Source organism: Symphodus melops (genome assembly GCF_947650265.1).
Source record: "Symphodus melops genome assembly, chromosome: 3".
Taxonomy (NCBI): domain Eukaryota; kingdom Metazoa; phylum Chordata; class Actinopteri; order Labriformes; family Labridae; genus Symphodus; species Symphodus melops.
This window is the reverse complement of record NC_136693.1, coordinates 12,696,622-12,714,424: the sequence shown is the minus strand read 5'-3', so window position 1 is coordinate 12,714,424 and position 17,803 is coordinate 12,696,622. Positions and strand designations below refer to the sequence as shown.

General features: G+C 38.7%; 1 protein-coding gene across 2 annotated transcripts; it reads left to right on the top strand.

The window, feature by feature from the left end:
• Positions 1-2,899: 2,899 nt before the first annotated feature.
• On the top strand, positions 2,900-16,106 carry stk33 (serine/threonine kinase 33). 2 transcript variants are annotated; one of them, XM_079339196.1, is made up of 14 exons: positions 2,900-3,006; positions 7,348-7,464; positions 7,981-8,094; positions 8,222-8,326; positions 8,453-8,657; positions 10,348-10,433; positions 11,029-11,116; positions 11,908-11,983; positions 12,081-12,193; positions 12,309-12,394; positions 12,481-12,553; positions 12,937-13,112; positions 13,835-13,921; positions 14,252-16,106. In XM_079339196.1, the coding sequence occupies exons 2-14, from the start codon at positions 7,378-7,380 to the stop codon at positions 14,381-14,383; spliced, it is 1,428 nt and encodes a 475-aa protein (XP_079195322.1). In that variant the 5' UTR covers positions 2,900-3,006; positions 7,348-7,377; the 3' UTR covers positions 14,384-16,106. The 2 variants fall into 2 exon arrangements, with proteins under 2 accessions (XP_079195322.1, XP_079195323.1); XM_079339197.1 differs by having other exon boundaries at positions 2,901-3,006; positions 8,519-8,657.
• The last annotated feature ends 1,697 nt before the right edge of the window (positions 16,107-17,803 follow it).

Sequence of the window (17,803 nt, the reverse complement as noted above, 5' to 3'; positions counted from 1 at the left end):
GGCGTAAACAAATATCTATACTCACATAAACCAGGAGGTCTCTGGTCATTAAGTCATAACCCAAAGAATTTCAAGTCACACTGCTTTGTGAAAATTAAATTGTGGCTAGACTCACAAGTCAAGATAATTTCCATTTAAGTCATTTAACCGTGACAAGATGTAAACAACCATTTGATTGGGATGCCATTTCTATGATTTTAGAGGGTCTTGACAGGTTCGGAGGATGGTGAATAAAATAACTTCCTTGATGTCTCTCTGTAAAAATGACATGAAATATTTCATAATGTCTTCTCTAATAAGCCCCAGGGATGGCGAAGGTGATTGCAACTGTGATCCAATGCCAAAACCCTCTCTGTTGTTCAGTAATAATAAATCCATTGTGTTTGTGTTGGATTAAATAAAAGGGTTGGGTTTCTAAGTGGTAATAGAAGCAACGAGGCTGCATTGGAACTTGTTACTGGAAAGACCTGCTGGTTTTTACACATTTCGTGTCAAACTGTCTGGCATATGGGCGAGCAAAAAATGCACAAGTGATATGAAAACACATTAAATATGGTCTCACAATTAGTCATACTCATCTAATGTTCACATTAGTCAAGTGAGAATATGATAGGTGTGATGAGTTTAGTTGGTCTTGTGCAGTGTGTAGACTTTTAGCTACAGGGATATTAATGAAACCACAAGCTGATTTTAGCTCTCAAATCTATGTGACTTTTTATGAGCAGGGATTCTTCTCACAGATCAGTGTGGTTATGGTTATGTTGTTATGGTATTGTGTTAATGTCGTGTTTTGGAGATACAATATATACCGGTATGTTGTAGTGTAGCTGTTTTTTGTGTGTATAGTTATTAAAGTGAAGCCTATTATTGTTTTCATCTCATTTGAGAATTTCACTGTGGATTAATCTAATGCCATTGTTCAGCTGTTGTTTATTGTTGTGAAGATGTTTGCGTATAATTTGTGTCTTAACAGAAACGTTATCTCTGACTCCTGCCCAGTGACTACACATGTAAAAATAACTTATAGATACCTTTGGTAGAGCTAATAGGTTGTACACTGTCCCTGTCAAAATAAACAAATAAATAAAATACATGTATAACTTCAATGATAAAACCGGTAAAAAGTAGGGTATGTTTTACCCCGAACCCCTTGGGCCATTTTTCTTTTGATTGTGAGAATACACAGTAGTTAACATTTCTGGTAATACCTCAAAGGCACTGCACTAAATATTAGGTCACTAAGGAATTCAACCCTGTCTTCTGGTGGTTAGGTTTGCAAATTTCCAAATAGCTAGGGAATTATCGTGTACCTTAGCTTCATTTTTCCATATACCACACCTTCCTTTATACAACACTTTGGTCAACTGTGGTGGTTCTAAAGTTGTGGATTTTTACCTTTAGCAGCGGATAAATTATGATATTTGTAGTGTATTATTCTGGAAATATTCAATAACTCTCAAAGAATACAATTATGTTTTGTTTTGTAAATGGAGATTTCAGAGAACCTACCAACTAAAGTTAATATCAAAACTTGTCACCACAAACATTCCCGACCTACAGAGAACTTCAACCAATCATAGTGTGACACATTGCGTTTTTAAAAGGTTTACATGAAAGGTTCTCGTCGTGTCTCTTATACTAATTATATGGTATCTGTTTAAAATGACTCAAGAAAACCTGCTTTTCAGTCTGAGTCATATGGTCTAAAATAAGTGCTTTGCACATTTTGCCATCACTTAATGTTCTGTAATAGAATGATTGTTTGAAGAGCAATATAACCTTTCAAACATAAACTCCTGGCCTAAAATTAATTAGCTTTTTGGTTCCTCTGAGCAATTATGCAACGTAGTAATTACAGTAATCATTGTTCAATAGATTGACTTAACTGGCAACATGTTGTGCTCACTGCCTCTGAGATACGAAGCTTTGTGCATTTCCATTTGCTGTTTTGAACTCTTCTCTTATTTAATTGTACTTTGTTAACAGTTGATGTATAGCGAACTTCCCTTTTTTATAGAAAACCTATTTTTATTTGTCTTTTTGCAGATACTTTATGCTGTGATAGAATTGATAAATATGCATGAAGCTTGGAATTCTTTGTTGTATATGTTTTATCTTCAAAGATGGTTTTATAGGAGTAACAAATAGCTGCTTTATGCTTTGTTTTTTATTTTTAGCTGCATATTAAGCTGAACCTTGTTTTCTGTCTCTTTTTGCTTCCATCTTACATACTGTGAGTGTTTATTTTCAGATATATTAAGATTTTTTATACAATGATTTATGAAGATTTTATATGTTATGCAAAATGCTCTTCAAAATGTTTTTGGGTGGGAAAAACATGATGTTAGACCATGATGTGTTGATAAAATTAGATAAAAGTGACATCATCCCAAATGACTACATAATAACTGGCAGAGATAACTATGTCTTGACAAAATATCATGACTTAATGGGGCCTTAAATATATTAATCTAACCTTCAATTAATAGTGCCTTTTAGTTTATGTTAAAAATTATTTATTTGGTATTCATGGTAATCAATGATAGTCATACAGAGAAAAAAATGCATTATTTTTTATTAAAACATAAGCCTTGTTTGTTTGTTCTTAACTGATATGGAGATCTCTATTATACCAATAGCCAAGGAAAATAAATCCAGTTGTTTCCACTAGATGGAGACCTAGGACCAAGAAAACTCAGACTGCACAGTAGCTTATACAATACAAACTGATAAAAGCTGTTAACCCACCTGATTTTATAAAAGAGAACCTGTGGTGAACATCAATTTAGGAAATTAATGGGATTCCTGCCTCTGTCACGTCTATCTTTAGGTCAAGTGTACTTCATGTTGGGGGACCCTCGAGATCCACCAGGGGCGCTGAAAGACCCTGTAAAAGAGTAGCGCTGTTCATTCATTGGTATCTTGTCCCATTTCGCCTTCCGTACTCACACGCTGATAAACTTCCAGGCAGCAATTTATACTCTGAAAAATGACCTACTCTGAGAGGTAAGACAACTTTTTCTTTAACTTTGAGACAACAACTGACACCTTTTATGTAGGGCATTTAAATATATTTAAATACATAAAAAACACCACAGGTATGTACCATGTAAGGACACAACATTGCACAACTTGGCGTTTCGTTGCCATGACGACACTGTTTATGCTTAACTTAAATTATTGTCACTGTTATAGCTTTGTGCGCGGTTTCGTCTTTTGGACAATATCATCGTTAATTCAATAAGCTGTATCTTAATAAGATGGTCAACATCAGGTTATTAGTTGATTATTAGCTTGCTCATATTTAGTGAAGGGTCATGCTGAGTCACGGCAAACGAAGATATTAAGAACTAGTTGAACTTTGAAATGATGAAGCCGCGTCATGTCACTTTACTTCATACCTTTAAGACAAACATTTGATGCTTTACTAGCCTAAAATATCGGAACTTACACTACTATTGAAGTGAAGTGCTATCATAGTGGGAACAATCATGTTCCTTTATGCTCATGTTGAAACGTTATAAGCAGTTTTGGAAAATGTTAGATATTTTATTTTCATTGTTTCACCTATAGTTCAGTTAAAGCCTATGAGGGAGGTGTTAGAAACATACAGGTCAACCTTGTTAACAAGGTTGACCTGTATGTTGTGTTCTAAGTGTTTAAAAGTGTTAGAGTTGTCAGCTCTGCAGGTGGGATATAAATGACTTATAAATAAAGGTGTGGACATCTGTGTATATTCAGATATGAATATGCTGAGCTCCCTCTGGGTTGTCATTGAAATGAATGTAATTTGTTCTTGTTTCTGCTATGGCCTATATATATATTTTTTTAGATGTCTGCCCTCCCCGCTTCCCAAGGCTGAGCCCAGCAAGGGCAGAGATTAGCCTTAACCAGGATTAAACCAATGAGAAAATTTGAATTTGTTGGCCCTTATCTCCCAGCAACACGTGGAGAGCTCTGAGCAAATGGCAGAATTTGATCTTTTGCTTCCTTTTGGCAAAGCACGTTTTCTTGCCAATAGACACTTATCAAACATGACCAATGGAGACAGAAGTAATTCTCGAAGGGGGGTTTAAATGATTTGTTTACAGGGACCCATCATACCTTACATGTTTGTCTGAGTGTAGGAACAGTAACTTCTCCTTGTTGCCAGCACTGGAGCACGTCAACTGTCAGGTTTGGTATACTTGCAATCAGAACTCTGTGGTAGCGTGCTTTGATGGCTTAATGTTGATGTGCTCCTGGCATATTGCAGTTAGACCACCAGCTTTGATAATCTCCCTGCATAATATTAGGATTCACCTCATAACGTGGTGAAGTAGATGGGCTCCATATTTGCATTCTAAACATGCAATTTTTTGCCTCATCAGGTAATGTAATTCCACGCTTCATTAGGACTGTGAAGTTTATCATTTGTCATCAAAGCCAAGCTGTCAATAAATGATTAAGTTTCACATGAGGAAATGTGATATTTAGGCTCAAGCTAAAAGGATCGCAGTTTATATTTTAATTGCAGTAAATAAGATTCTGTTTTGTTTGATATTCAGGCTATATTTAAGAGGCTGCTTGTTACAGCTTGAGGCAGCGTCATTACAGAGCTGCTTAAGCCTAATTTATTCAACTCGTTATTCCATTAAGGAAAGCAAACTTCAAAAGGCCCCCCGACAGTGACTGAAATGTGTGATATCTTGATGGTGTGGTGGAGATTCAAAAGTGGGAACTGTTCTTAAACTGTAGTTTAATCAGCATATGGTTATGTTTGGTATGCTGCAGTTATTTAATATGCCAGAAAAGAAATGCCACAAACAACTATTAGTTAAATCAAAATGCCATAAATAGACTGACAAAAAGAAAATACCTGAAATAGCCTGCAGTCCAAGATGACATCTTCACATATTTTGTTTGGCCAGAAACACTCAAGAGTCATTTAAAAAATTACAACTACATCAGGAATTTATTCACCCAAAAGTCAGGAACAGTTGTTTTCTGCACAGCACTTTTAAATCACTTATTCTAACAGTGTAAATGTTCCAACTACAAGTCACCATGCACAGTGACACAATTGAAAACCTAAAGACTTACAGGCCTGAAACAGATGTTGTGTTCTTGTACAGATAAAACGTTCTTCTTCCAGGCTCACTTTATAACTGGCAGATGAGAAATCACGTCAGCAAACATCAGTATGTGTCATTATAAAGACAACAGAATTTGTTTTTGACCTGCTGGGGAGTATTGCAAACTTTAGATGTACAGATGTTTACAGCCTCTAGGGGCAGTGTCAGCCTTGTTGACATTAAAGGTGGAAGAAAGAGTCAACATCCTTTCATAAAGAGTACGACATGTTCAAGCTTGTTTCACGGGACCAAAGTTACACAGTGTAAGAGTCTTCCTTTGTTCCCATGTGACATTGATTGTGTCTCCTCAACACCCTCCCATGCAAATACTGTATGTCCATACAGTTACTAAGTCGTGCAAATAAATAGACATTGCTGTCTGACAGAATGATGTAAGAGATGAGACAGGAATGGGCTTGACTTGTGATGTACTGTCGGCTCTAATTACTTCCTGCTGAAAGTGGAGATGAGGCAAAATCAATACAAAAGGTGGACTTTGTCTCTTTGGGGCTGGGATGTGTGATGTCTGCTCATCTTTCATCACATCTTTTAAAATAAAGAGTTTTGTTTTGACATTGTTCATTTGTATTGGATCCAACCTCTTAGTCGTCATTTGTTATTAGTTAATGATAATGGATTTTTTGATGCTCCGCCTGTAATGACAAGAACAAAGATCCATTATGTCAATAAGGCAGAAAATAAGCAGTCTTAATTAACCTGCATGTGAGAGTTTGTAAAGCACAGGACAGGAAACGTAGTCTCACTGGGAGGCATTTTATTTAACACTCGCGTACAATTCTCCCCCCTTTAACACTGAAAGGTTGAAAGCCATATTTATTTCCAGCAATTTGGTCATGAAACAAAAACAGTTGGCCAAAATCATCATGTCCTTATCATTTAATTAGCAAAATGGCAATTCTTGAGCGTTTCCTTTGAAAAGAGTGATGGGATTTGGGAGGAATGGGAGGCCGGCTACAGTCCACCATCTATATGTAGTTTTTTATTGGCGGGTGAAAATAATTGGTAGCTTTAATCAGTGACATTAAAGGTTAGGATGTTACTATATAGAAGTGATCAATCTTGGTGCTGCTGATGGTTTTGTTTGCTTTTGCAGGTCATGTAGAGGCATCATCATTCATTTCAGTCAGTTTCACAACCAGCCCCTTCACAGGAGCTTTGAGTTCAAACAGACAGAGAGGATAAAGTGCTGTGAGACAAACATTCCTTCAGTGTACCGAGCCAGGCCGTAAAACAATCACATCCATATGAATTAAGCAACACACAGCTATAAAAATGATATCAGAATTGTTCTATTTTTAAAATGTAATGCTTGATCTGAAATTTTAAAAAAAGCTCATCTGTCAAGACTGTACATGTCAACTTGAGGTTTAAAACAATTGCAGACCTGTCTGTTCGTCACCATCAGACTTCTCACCCTCACCTTACCCTGAGGTGTCCTGTTACCTTTGCCTCGGCGTCTGGGGCAAAGGACCCGACACCCCCTCCTCCTCCTCCTCCAGTTACCTACAAAGTCCCCGGTGATAGATTCATCACATCCCTCTGTCTTTCACAAATGGGCTGTGATTGAGGTGATTGGAATTTCCAGACACTGTCACAATCACTTTGATTGGAAAATAGACAGGAGCTAATGGGAGAGACAGGCCTGTTATGAGAGGCCTGTCAGGGCTAAAATAACGCGTCAGAGTGAAGAGGTTAAAGACACTGCTTCCTTGTTTATAATTAATTGCTATGCATGTGGTGGATCCACTTCACTGCTCCCAGTCATCACTTGATAACTGCTATACATTTAATTTGGATCCAGAGACTGTTGGGGGGGGGGGGGGGGGGGGGGGGGGGGGGGGGGGGCTGAGCCAACAGATCGCTCATGAACTAGTGATCACAGAGAAGTTCAGCTAGTGAAAGAAACCATTCAGTCATTCTGTACACTACTTCTTGACTTATTCATTAGTGAGCCTGAGTGTCTCAGAAAACGCTTCACTTTGAGTTTATGATCATGTGATGTCTTATCTTTTTTTTTTTTTTTTTTTCAAAATGGCACTTACACAGTAATGTTTAAAATGAAGGTTAACCCTAAAAAAGAAAACACTTCTCTTTTGGTTTATTGAATCTTTATTTATTAATTTTTCCACAAGGGCAAATGTTGTGTCAAATAATGAGTAGATATGGATGTGTATTGATAAACATGAGAACTGGCCTTTTCTTTCATCTTTAGGTGACACAGGCAGATGTTAGTGAGTTAGGAATGGACATGGTGTCTCCGGGGACTAACAGTGGTCCACTGGAGAGGACTGTGCCTGTGTTGCGTCTGGAGGATGACGCTGACCTCAGAGTAAGAAGAACTTCCATTATTCCACCCCAGTCTCATTTTGTGCGATCGACGAAGTTACAAATACTCTCTGATGTAAACCATCTGCTCGAGAAGGGGATTAAACTTCACTTTGCTGCTGTGTAGCTCTCATTCATCGGGGGAATTTGACTGCTCTCTCTGCAAAATCTGAAGCAGCCAGTGCTCACCCTTGCATGCACACAGATAATGATCAACTTAATTAGACCTGAGATTGAACCAACTGCAGCAGCAACTTAATCATTTGTTACCTGATTAGAAATACTATATTGTGCACCTCCAGAGCCCCAGAAAATGTATCGTTTTTCCTGTGAGCTTGCAATCAGGATGTTCTTCCAATTTCAGGTCTTGAACTAAAACATCCCGTTTTTGTGATCCAAAAATTGTAAAATCATCCTGAAGCCTTCAAGACAAAATCAAATGAAAACCTCCTGCTGTTTCTGGCTGACAGTGAGCAGGTGAAGAACAGTGATTTAAGGTTTCCTTCTCTTATCCCAATAGGAAATGTATACATTTGGAAGAAAATTGGGTCAAGGTAGCTTTGGAGTTGTTTATGAAGCCATCCACGTTGAGACGCGGACAAAATGGGCTATTAAGGAAGTTTGCAAACCTGCGGTGAGTGAATTTGAAATCCCTCTGGGGAGTCTGTTTTTAAATGTCAAAAAAAAAAAAGATGCACTTGTAATGGAGTTAAATGTTTTGTGAGAAAATCAAGCTGTGATTCGACTTCCTGTCCCTTCAGCCTGGAAGTTCGAAAGTGGAGATGCTGGAGAATGAAATAAACATTCTCAAACGAGTAAATCATGCTCACATAATACATCTCAAGGAAGTCTACGTCACGGCTAAGGTGAGTCATGCTGCACTTAAAGTAAGCAACTCGAAGCTGGGCTGACTAAGAGGGTGGATCTGAGACGCGTACATTAACACGATCAATTTGACTTGAGGTCATCTTATAATGTTGTGTCCCTGCAAGAACATTACCGATAAGCAAACAAGAATGAACCATATGAAGAGAGGAATGTTCCCTGTTGGTTCCCAGATGACTTACCTGGTTACTGAGCTGTGTGTTGGAGGTGATCTGAAGCAGCTGTTGAAGCGGAAAAAGTTCTTTACAGAGGATGAGACGAGGCATATCGTCTGCAGCTTAGCTGACGCCGTCGTCTACCTTCACAAAAGAGGTGATTTCTTTTACAGACATTTGACATTTGAGATCATGTAAAACATTTTCAGACTAACTTAAGTCGAGCATTTCAAGTTCATTTAGAATTGGACATGAAGTACACATGTTCTATTCTCAGTTCAGACTGTGGCCTCCACTGTCATCAAACTGTGTTACCTGCACAGTCATCATTATTTTAGTCACTATTAAAACCTTTTGAAAAAGAAAATGTAATTACATCTACGTGTTTGGATTGGAAATGTAACCCCCTTTTTAATGGTGAACGAGAGGTAATTTAGGACATTGCCTGGCAATGAAGCGTCATTACTGGTAGTTAATGAGTAATTTACAGCCAGCTGGGGAGCAATACTGATTAATAGGTGTGTTTTCACATGGAACCTGTGTGCTGGTTTCCATGATACTAATGAGGTGGCAAGAACCCCTTTTATTGAATGACCATTCTTGCAATCCCTCATTTTACATTTGTTTGAGCGTTTCTCACAGTAGGAAAATGTTTCCGTCATTTGTGAGGCTTTGAGTTGCTGTTTGACCCAAACAGCAGCTTGAGCTTCGACGCTAACATGTCCGTAACACCGCGGCACATTCACATGTCCTGCAGATACTAAACTGCAGATCCAGCTGTCTTGTGAAATTGTATGATTCTTTCTAGTTGAGATGTGGTAATGTCCAAAAAAATATATCATAGATTTATTTATTATAAGAAAATGTGATTTAGAATAAGTGTATGGACAAAATATTACTTTTAAATAAAGGACTAAAAGTAAAAGATTCAAGTAAGCAATTGAACAATCGACTTAATATTTATTTTTAGTATTTTTTTAGATTTATAAAGGAGTATTTTCTTGTTTGATTTGGGCACACCAGTTGGTCAAACGTTCCCTTCACATACACCATCAGTATTGTTGCCTTTGATAATTGCCTGCTTCAAACTGCAGTGAAAGGGACTGCCCAGGGCAAATTGTATTTTTCCTCCTGCCTGCTCTCTCTCCACCAAGTTTTGTTAATGAGGCCCTTCAACCTGGTCTGCTGTAAACAAAGTAAACAGATGACTGTGTCAGTGGGTAAAACGCATGCTTTATTAATAATTCTGGTGACTGACATGAACTTATCATGCATCATTCTCTGATCACAGACTTTCTTCAGCACTGACACAAAGGCCCTTTTTTTCAGCCGATAAGATGACATGTGTTGGGATATTTGTTGCTGGAATAATAGTCAAAAATGCCCACGTCCCACTGGCTGTATTCATGAGCCCACTTTGTAAAGTTGGTCATTATAATCCCTGTGGATAATTGTTGTTATATCCTTTATAATAATTGAGTTGGGTTTCTGAATGCACATTTTATATTCACCTTTCTTTAAATTCTGATTTGGTCTCCATTAACTTGAACCACCATTGGGATTTGGAGCTCAGTGTTTTTGTACATTAGATTGATTTTTCTGTATGTCAGAGCTGCACACATGGATGAGAGTAGTGAGAGAGAATAAAAAAAAGTAAAGCCAACAACCCAAACAGTGCAAAAGCACTTCTCAGCGGTTTCATAGCTATTAGCGATCACATGTTACCTATTTGAGCTGTTTCAATATAACAAAAACATATGAATATTGATTTCTGAAACGTGTGTAAAAATGTTATAGTCTCAAACATTCATCTTAGAATTGTTAATATTCTTTCACACATCTAACAGATATAGTGCACCGGGACTTGAAACTGGGAAACATCCTTGTGAAAAATGCTGGTGATGAAGATGAAAGCGACAGGATTAATATCAAGGTGAGAGGCTGACATAAAATTCAAAACTTTCCATTTCAGCTTCCTCACAATAGTTTGTCGAAATGAGTATAATCTTCTCACCATCACATGTTCCTCCTTCAATGTCTCCTCAGTTTATATGTTCATGAAAGCTTTTAAAAGCATCTCATCACTGCAGATTCACCCAGATTTTTTTTCGTTACAAAGAGAAACTCTGTTTTATGGACAAAGCAGATACCTGGTGTGCGAGGAGGAAGTCCTTGTCCAAAACGTCTCTGTCGCTCTCCGTCTTTTTCTCACTCTAAAAACAAAAACTTTCAGATGCTGTATATGTTGTTAGGATATGTTGACATGATACATAATACTTTTATTTCCCAGGAATCAGTCTCATTTTGGGTTTTTTTGCTTTTGTGATACTGTCAGAAGGCTTTCCAGGTGTAGCCTCAGCAGCTATGTTGGTCTTCAGTTAAACCATCACAGGCTGTAGTGGTGCCCAAACACTGCTTTGTTTGCCTGAAAAACACATCTAACATCGCATTTATTATAAGTGTGTTAGCTCATCTAAATCATGTTCTTTTTTTAATCGCCCTTTTCTTAAATGCTATTCTCTGCCTAGGTGACAGACTTCGGATTATCAGTGCAGACGGGAGGTGTTGGCATGGAGAACATAATGACGGAAAGCTGTGGGACTCTTATCTTTATGGGTAGGACACTGGTATCTCCTCCAACATGCTAACAGGCCATGCAGATGACCACAGGGAGGGGGCTCTATTTCAACGTTTGAAATTGCTGCATATGATGGTTTTTGTATTTTTGAATGTCTGCTTCATAACTACATTTTATTTTGCAAAGGTATTGGTTTATAAACAATTGGGGGTCTGTTAAGCAATCCTTTTTTTTTTTTTTTTGCTGCGGATTAATGGTATAGTCGGCTGCCTCTAAACTGGACTGTTTGGGGGGTCTGATCCCTACAGTAGCTCCTGCAATCACGTCGACGTGTCCTTGGGAAAGACACTGATCTCTGAATTGCTGTCACAGCTATTATCAGGGTGTGAATGGAGAAAGTACTTCTGGGCGTTTGGGCACTTTACAGAGCAACCTCTGCCATTAGTGTGTGAATGGGTGAATGTGACGTATGGTGTAAAAGCGCTTTGCATTGTCAGAAGATCAGAACAGCGCTATACGAAGTCCATTCATGTCAATTTTTTGCTCTACTGGCATGTGCAATATAACCGGGAGTAAAAAAGGTTCTGATATTAAAGCTAAGAGAGCGTGTCCTTTTGTGTCAAGCTATTCTATCGATTTAGAATGTGTGTGCCGTAAACACAAAGCTGGACCATCTGAAAAAACACTGCTCGCTGATGTTAAACATTACAGGCTTTAAAGTACTTTCTAATCAGAACATAACTGTACTCAGCATTTCTCTAAATGTTAAGGTAACACTCAATGTGGCACCTTTAAATTCCTCACATATGTGTTTGTGTGTGACTTTCAGCCCCTGAAATTATGAGCGGTCGTAGTTACACACACTGGTGTGATGTTTGGAGCATAGGAGTTGTCATGTATATGTTGTAAGTAGAAACAATCACGTAGTATATATACACAGTTAAACATTCATGAATATGCAGGTACTGTAAATACATTCTTCTGTGCTGTGTGTCCCTGTAGGCTGTGTGGGGAGCCTCCATTCATGTCCAAGACAAAGACAGACCTATTTAAGGAAATTGTGAACAAAGAAGTTGAATTTACCAAAAGCATCTGGAAAACCATCAGTGATGCAGGTGGCTCACATTATTAAATACATAAAACATGTAATCCTGCATAAAGGATACATGGTTTGTGTAGTGGAGATTGTTACAGACAAGCTCACCCATCATCTTGCATCTGTCCCCACAGCAAAAAATCTACTGACTTGCCTTCTGAAGGTAGACCCCGCCTATCGAATGTCTGCTAATCAGCTCCTAGAAAACCCCTGGATCACAGTAAGACAGCGATTGTTCCAGCAGCGCTCATAAACTTTACCAAATGAGTCACATTAGGGGCTCTAATGTGGTGCTTTGTCCGACAGGGTGACACTAATGTATCTGCATTACCGTCCAATGTGCTGGAGATGATTCGTCATCACAGAGAACAGCAAGAGAGTAAGTCAATAATGAACTTCCCTTCACTGAAAAAACCTTATCCAAGTCATGATTTGATCATTTTTATGAACAATATTGTTTAAGAGGTCATTTAAGGGAAAGGGGAATAATGGATGAAGCAGAGGGGGAGTAAAACTCTTTAAATAAGTTTATTTTGTCTGGTTATCTCCAATTTCTTTACTGCTCCTTTTTTTGCAATTGCTATGTTTGAGGTGTCCTGAAATACAATTTAACAGGGAACTACCAGCCATGGAGAAACTGCTGATTTTAAAAGGACTGGTTGTAAAGTGTACCAGCAGATGTGCAAAAAAAGTTATCAAAGAAATAGAAAAGCCATCTGTGGTTAGCTGACATTTAGGTTATTTCAAAATCATCTCCAATAGGAACACTAACTCAGGAGGACTTTTCACCCTCCCCCTCTGAGGACTCGCTGGACCCATCCGTGGCTTCCCAATCAGCTTCATTAAAAACAGACAGCAACCACAAGAGCCAGGTTAAGCTCAACCCAAAGTCCAGCAGAGAAAGGAGTCTCTGCAACCCGACCACATCCACCATGCAGGTACTGTTCATCACAGCTCGACATAAACTTCACCTTAGCTGTGTATCTGTTTTTGTTAATTTTCAGAAATCAGATTAAGCTTAGTCAAGTTTCTTTTTATAGTTGTTGGCCATTTTTTCCAGTAAAGCGGTAAGAGTAATTTTTCAAAGCTGACATGGGTAAGTATCATTAATTGTCCTAAATGATCCAAAACAGGCACATTTTTTTAGATTTTCTAGAATTCATTTTAGGGTATAGTAGTTTTATTCTTGTACTCGTTTAACGTTGTATTGAATCAATTATAGTTACAGTTCTTATACTGTGTTTTTTTTTTTTTTTTTTTTTTTTTTATAGTTTTGTTTTCGGCCTTTATTGATAGAGGGAGGACAGTGGATAGAGTCGGAAAGGGGGAGAGAGAGTGGGGAGAGACATGCGGGAAATGGGCCACAGGCCGGACGCGAACCCGGGCCACCCACGCGCAAGGACTGAGCCTCAATACATGGGGTCGCGCGCACTGCCGCTGCGCCACCGGCGACCCCATACTGTGTTCTTTAAAGTGACATTGCAAACACTTTCTGGTTCCTATATATCCATTTTGTCATTTTCAATATAGTAAATAAGACAATAAATCTTATTTTGTTCAACAGGCAGATCAAAACTGGAAAAACACTGCTCTATAGGCCAGTCCATAGCTATAATATCTCATTTTTCTCTTTGGGTTCTCCTTGTGTTTTAAAATACAGACTGAAGATGTTGTCGGCAGCATCCGACAGGACAAACACAAAAACGGCTCTAAAGCCCATGGACCAGCTGGACCAACAGCCACACAGGTTAATAGCAAATTAGCCCTGAAAGTTCCATTTCCTTGAATGTATGTGTTTTAATCATAGCCCCAGATGTACAACTAGTACAACCAGTCTTCATTTTGCAGGTTTGGGTCTTAAAATTCAAACCGTCTGTCATTTTTTATTCGACAAACACCTGTCTTATTTAACTTCCTTTGTGCATCTTGAACACATCCTTTCATATTAAATCACCACTAGATGGTGCCAGATTCAACTCTTACAGAAGTTGCTAATGAAGGTGTATCCATGCAGCTGTTTTTATATGAATGTGATTAATTCTGTTATGTAAGATGAATGTGAATCTTTTCCCTGCAGTCTCTTGTTGGTTTGAAACCCTGCACACAGCAGCCCAGAACTTCGGACAAGAAGGACATCAGTGCATTACAGAAATCAGCCTCTGACAAAAGGAGATCTTCTCCCACCAACAAAAGTAGGACTGTCTCTTGAAAACTAGAGACAGAAAACAAGAGAGAAAAGTTAAATTAGTGACTTGGCATACACTTCATTTAACTAAAGTAATTCTGTCATTTAGCATTGTTGTGAAACTACTGTGAATGGTGCAATCTTTACTGGAATGAACTGAAACAAAGCATCAAGAGAAGTGTCAATTACTTGGAGTTCATATGCAGGCGTTCGAAAAAGTAGTCAGAGACCAGTGGAGCACAAAGTCAGCTGTTCCTTGTGCCAAAGAAAAGTACCTCCCCCCAACCTCCCACATAGCGGTGATTCCTGTGAAGTAGGGTAAAACTGCAGGACAAATACTTCCTGTTACATAGCCAACTGTTTAATATCGTCAAGCAGCCAAGATGAGAGCTCACACTTTGTTATAGTGTTAGCAATTACAGGGATTATTACCGAAGCATTTTTTACAATTCATTGATCGTGATAATTGTTCCTATCACACTGGGTTATTTAATTATTCGTAAGGGTTCAACAAGTATATACAAATTTGGTCTGGGAAGATTTTTAACTTTTAAGTAAGAACAAAAAATGTCTATGAATTGTTGTTGAAAAAGCAACTTTTGTTCAGAAAAGGTTAGTGCTCTGTCTTAGATTGACAATATTAGCTACAGGATGCGTTCAAAAGATAAGATGCCGAGATGAAGAACTAAGATGTGCCAAATATCATTACAATAAAAGTGATACACAATAATTGTACATTTTTTATTTCACTAAAATACCATATAATTAATGTACGGTATATGTTTTTCAAACTCTTGGGGTACAGGACAATGAACACATTATCATTGCACAACACCAAAAGAGCAATAAGGGTTTTCTTTCTCCCACTCTGACCTCTCAATTCTAAAAAACGGCCTGTATGCACTGACTGCTCCCACTCAGTGTCAAAACAGAGAAAGTGTCACACAGGCTGGTTACGCTCTGTCTGAATGCAGAGGATTGGGACTGAGGGCAGCCACGGGTCTAATCTCGTTTGGAGGCCATTGAAAGCAGCAGGAGCTACTTTGAGGGCACTGCCATTCAAGCACAGGTTTTCCCGCTGTAGAGAGAATAATCCCCGGCATAGATACAACATTAAAGTAGCCAAGCATAACACACAGGCTGAATTTCAAATCCACACATTTGCATCTTGAAGTGAATGAGGGCCAACAATGGGGCTCCGTGTTCCTGCACAGGCTCAATGTTTTAGTGTGCATGTGTAAATGTAGTGTGCATTTGTTCAAACTGTTTTTAAAAAGGTATTCCTATATTTCAGGGAAGGGATAAGGGTCTTCAAAGTGTGCACACAGTTTGTTAACCTCTATTGAATTGTCTTTAGGCAAACTTCTTGATGTTGGGTGATGTACAAAAACATGTTCACTGTCTTTTTTTAGATTTATTTTTAATAAAACAGAGGAAATGAATGATCTTTTATTCAAGCTGCAGGCCAAAATCGCTGCAACATTTACTGACACACTGTACGGCTGCTTTCCTCAGTCTGCTGGAAACAGCAGATGGAGCTGTAGTAAGTTGCAGAATTTCTTTCCTTGAGTTAATCTGACAGGAGAGTGCTCTCCTTAAAGCTTACTACCTAGTTTGGTGCATGATAATGTGTAATTAGAATTGATTGCTTGAGTCACTGCCCATTAAACTGTGATGTCAATGTGATGTGTCACTAATATGTTGTTTGTATGGATGATTCATTAAAACAAAGTACATTTTGAAATTATTCATCTTTTGCCATCTTTTTTTAATTCCACAAAATACAACTTTGGTGATTGATAATATAACAAAACAATACAGTGTTTAACTTAAGTTACATTTCCCTTTAAGCACCCACACTGGAAGTTTGTTTTGACAACCTCCTAAATGTATAACTTCTTTCAGAAGAGGAGATGAGATCTTAGCATAATATGGTCCTCATTGTCTTGATTAATTACAGGAAAAAATCCCCCAAATTGACTTGTGCAAGCAGAATCTGACTCAGAGCAAATCATAGGTGTTCTTGTACATCATGACCAGAGGTAGAACAAATGTGAAGAGGCTGAAACACATAATGCAAATCTTGATATATTCTGAGAGTAGTTTAAAAATATCAGCTTGTATTGCTAAAATCCAACAGAAGCCTTCAGTTTTCTCTTTCGGACCACAACACAGAGAAGAGGTGAGATGGGAGGGGGACAGAGCAAAAGAGAGGCTGTATGGTGGGAAGGTTAGGGGCGTGGATTTGGGACAAAGCATGGAGGCAAAGGAAATTAGAAAATTCATTGGGATGGAACATGGGATGCGCCCCCTGCCTCCCCAAAAACCTCCCCCCCCCCTTTTTCCTCCAGCAGTGCTCCTGACAGATGGAAGTAAGGGTGGGTGGCTTGATGGGTTAGGGGGGATTAAAACTCTGCAGCCCCGGTTTGGAGCCTGAAGAGAGTGTCACCCCTGCAAAGCTAAGGTGGGGTGCAAAGAGGAACTTGTGGTGAGAGTTGTGGGGCGTGCGAAGAGGGCACACGCTGGGTAATGTCAAAAGAGGCAAGGATGCTTCCCCCTACCTTGGCCCCCCCTCTGCTCCAATCATTTTATATCCAGTTAGGAGGGAGGAGGGGATGCTTCTCAATAACCTTAATAGAGCTCCCTTTAATTAATCAGCTCATCTGCAGAGGCTCGATACCTGCAGCTGGACCCCCCCCCTACCCCCACCTCCATCCTCACTCCAAAACACAACATCCTCACACTGCTTCTGTGACATTGTGGTAATGAGGTAACACAACAACAATGTCATGGAAATGTTGCAGAGACGTTATCTGTTGGAGCTCATCACACATGCTGATGTTCCTGATCCCCTTCAGTGTTTGTGTGTGGAGATGCACACGTGGGTTTTTGGATGTTTGGGTGCGTTGCGCCCCTACCAAATGAAATAAAATACCAGATACATGGGGGCAACTATGATGCCTCTACTTCCATAGAAAAGGGAGGGGGGCGAACAACACCTCAAGTAAACATTTAAAACAGATGGCAATTTCAAAGCAAGCCTAATCAATCTCTGTTGACATTACCCCCTTTTAAAAAATACTCTTATTTGGAATATTTGCAGTTATAATACATACTGTAAGCTCATTTGAATATCAAATTAATTACTGAACACACTGGAGTAAATACCCCTTTTATAACTCCTTGTTAAAATTGAAAAGTTCTCAACTACGGTTGGATGGCGTGTTAATTTACAGTGATATCTAATCCCGAGTTACTTCACATAAAAGGCATTACTATACATATTTTAATGGGGAGGTGGTTGTTTTCCAAGCAATTTTCTGCTAGAGTACATTTTTAATTTATTCATTTTTAATTTATTGGTCTCTGCATACCAGCTCAGTAAAACTAATCAACACCATGTATGGGCCTCTTAAAGCTACATCTCTCCTTGGCTGGCAGACA

What these genes read in the sequence shown, in the direction of transcription:
- stk33 (XM_079339196.1), top strand. Translation starts at nt 7,378, where the DNA reads ATGGACATGGTGTCTCCGGGGACTAACAGTGGTCCACTGGAGAGGACT. An exon ending in AAGTCTACGTCACGGCTAAG is followed by an intron (nt 8,327 to 8,452) that starts GTGAGTCATGCT and finishes TGTCCCTGCAAG; the next exon opens with AACATTACCGATAAGCAAAC. An exon ending in GAAAACCATCAGTGATGCAG is followed by an intron (nt 12,194 to 12,308) that starts GTGGCTCACATT and finishes CTGTCCCCACAG; the next exon opens with CAAAAAATCTACTGACTTGC.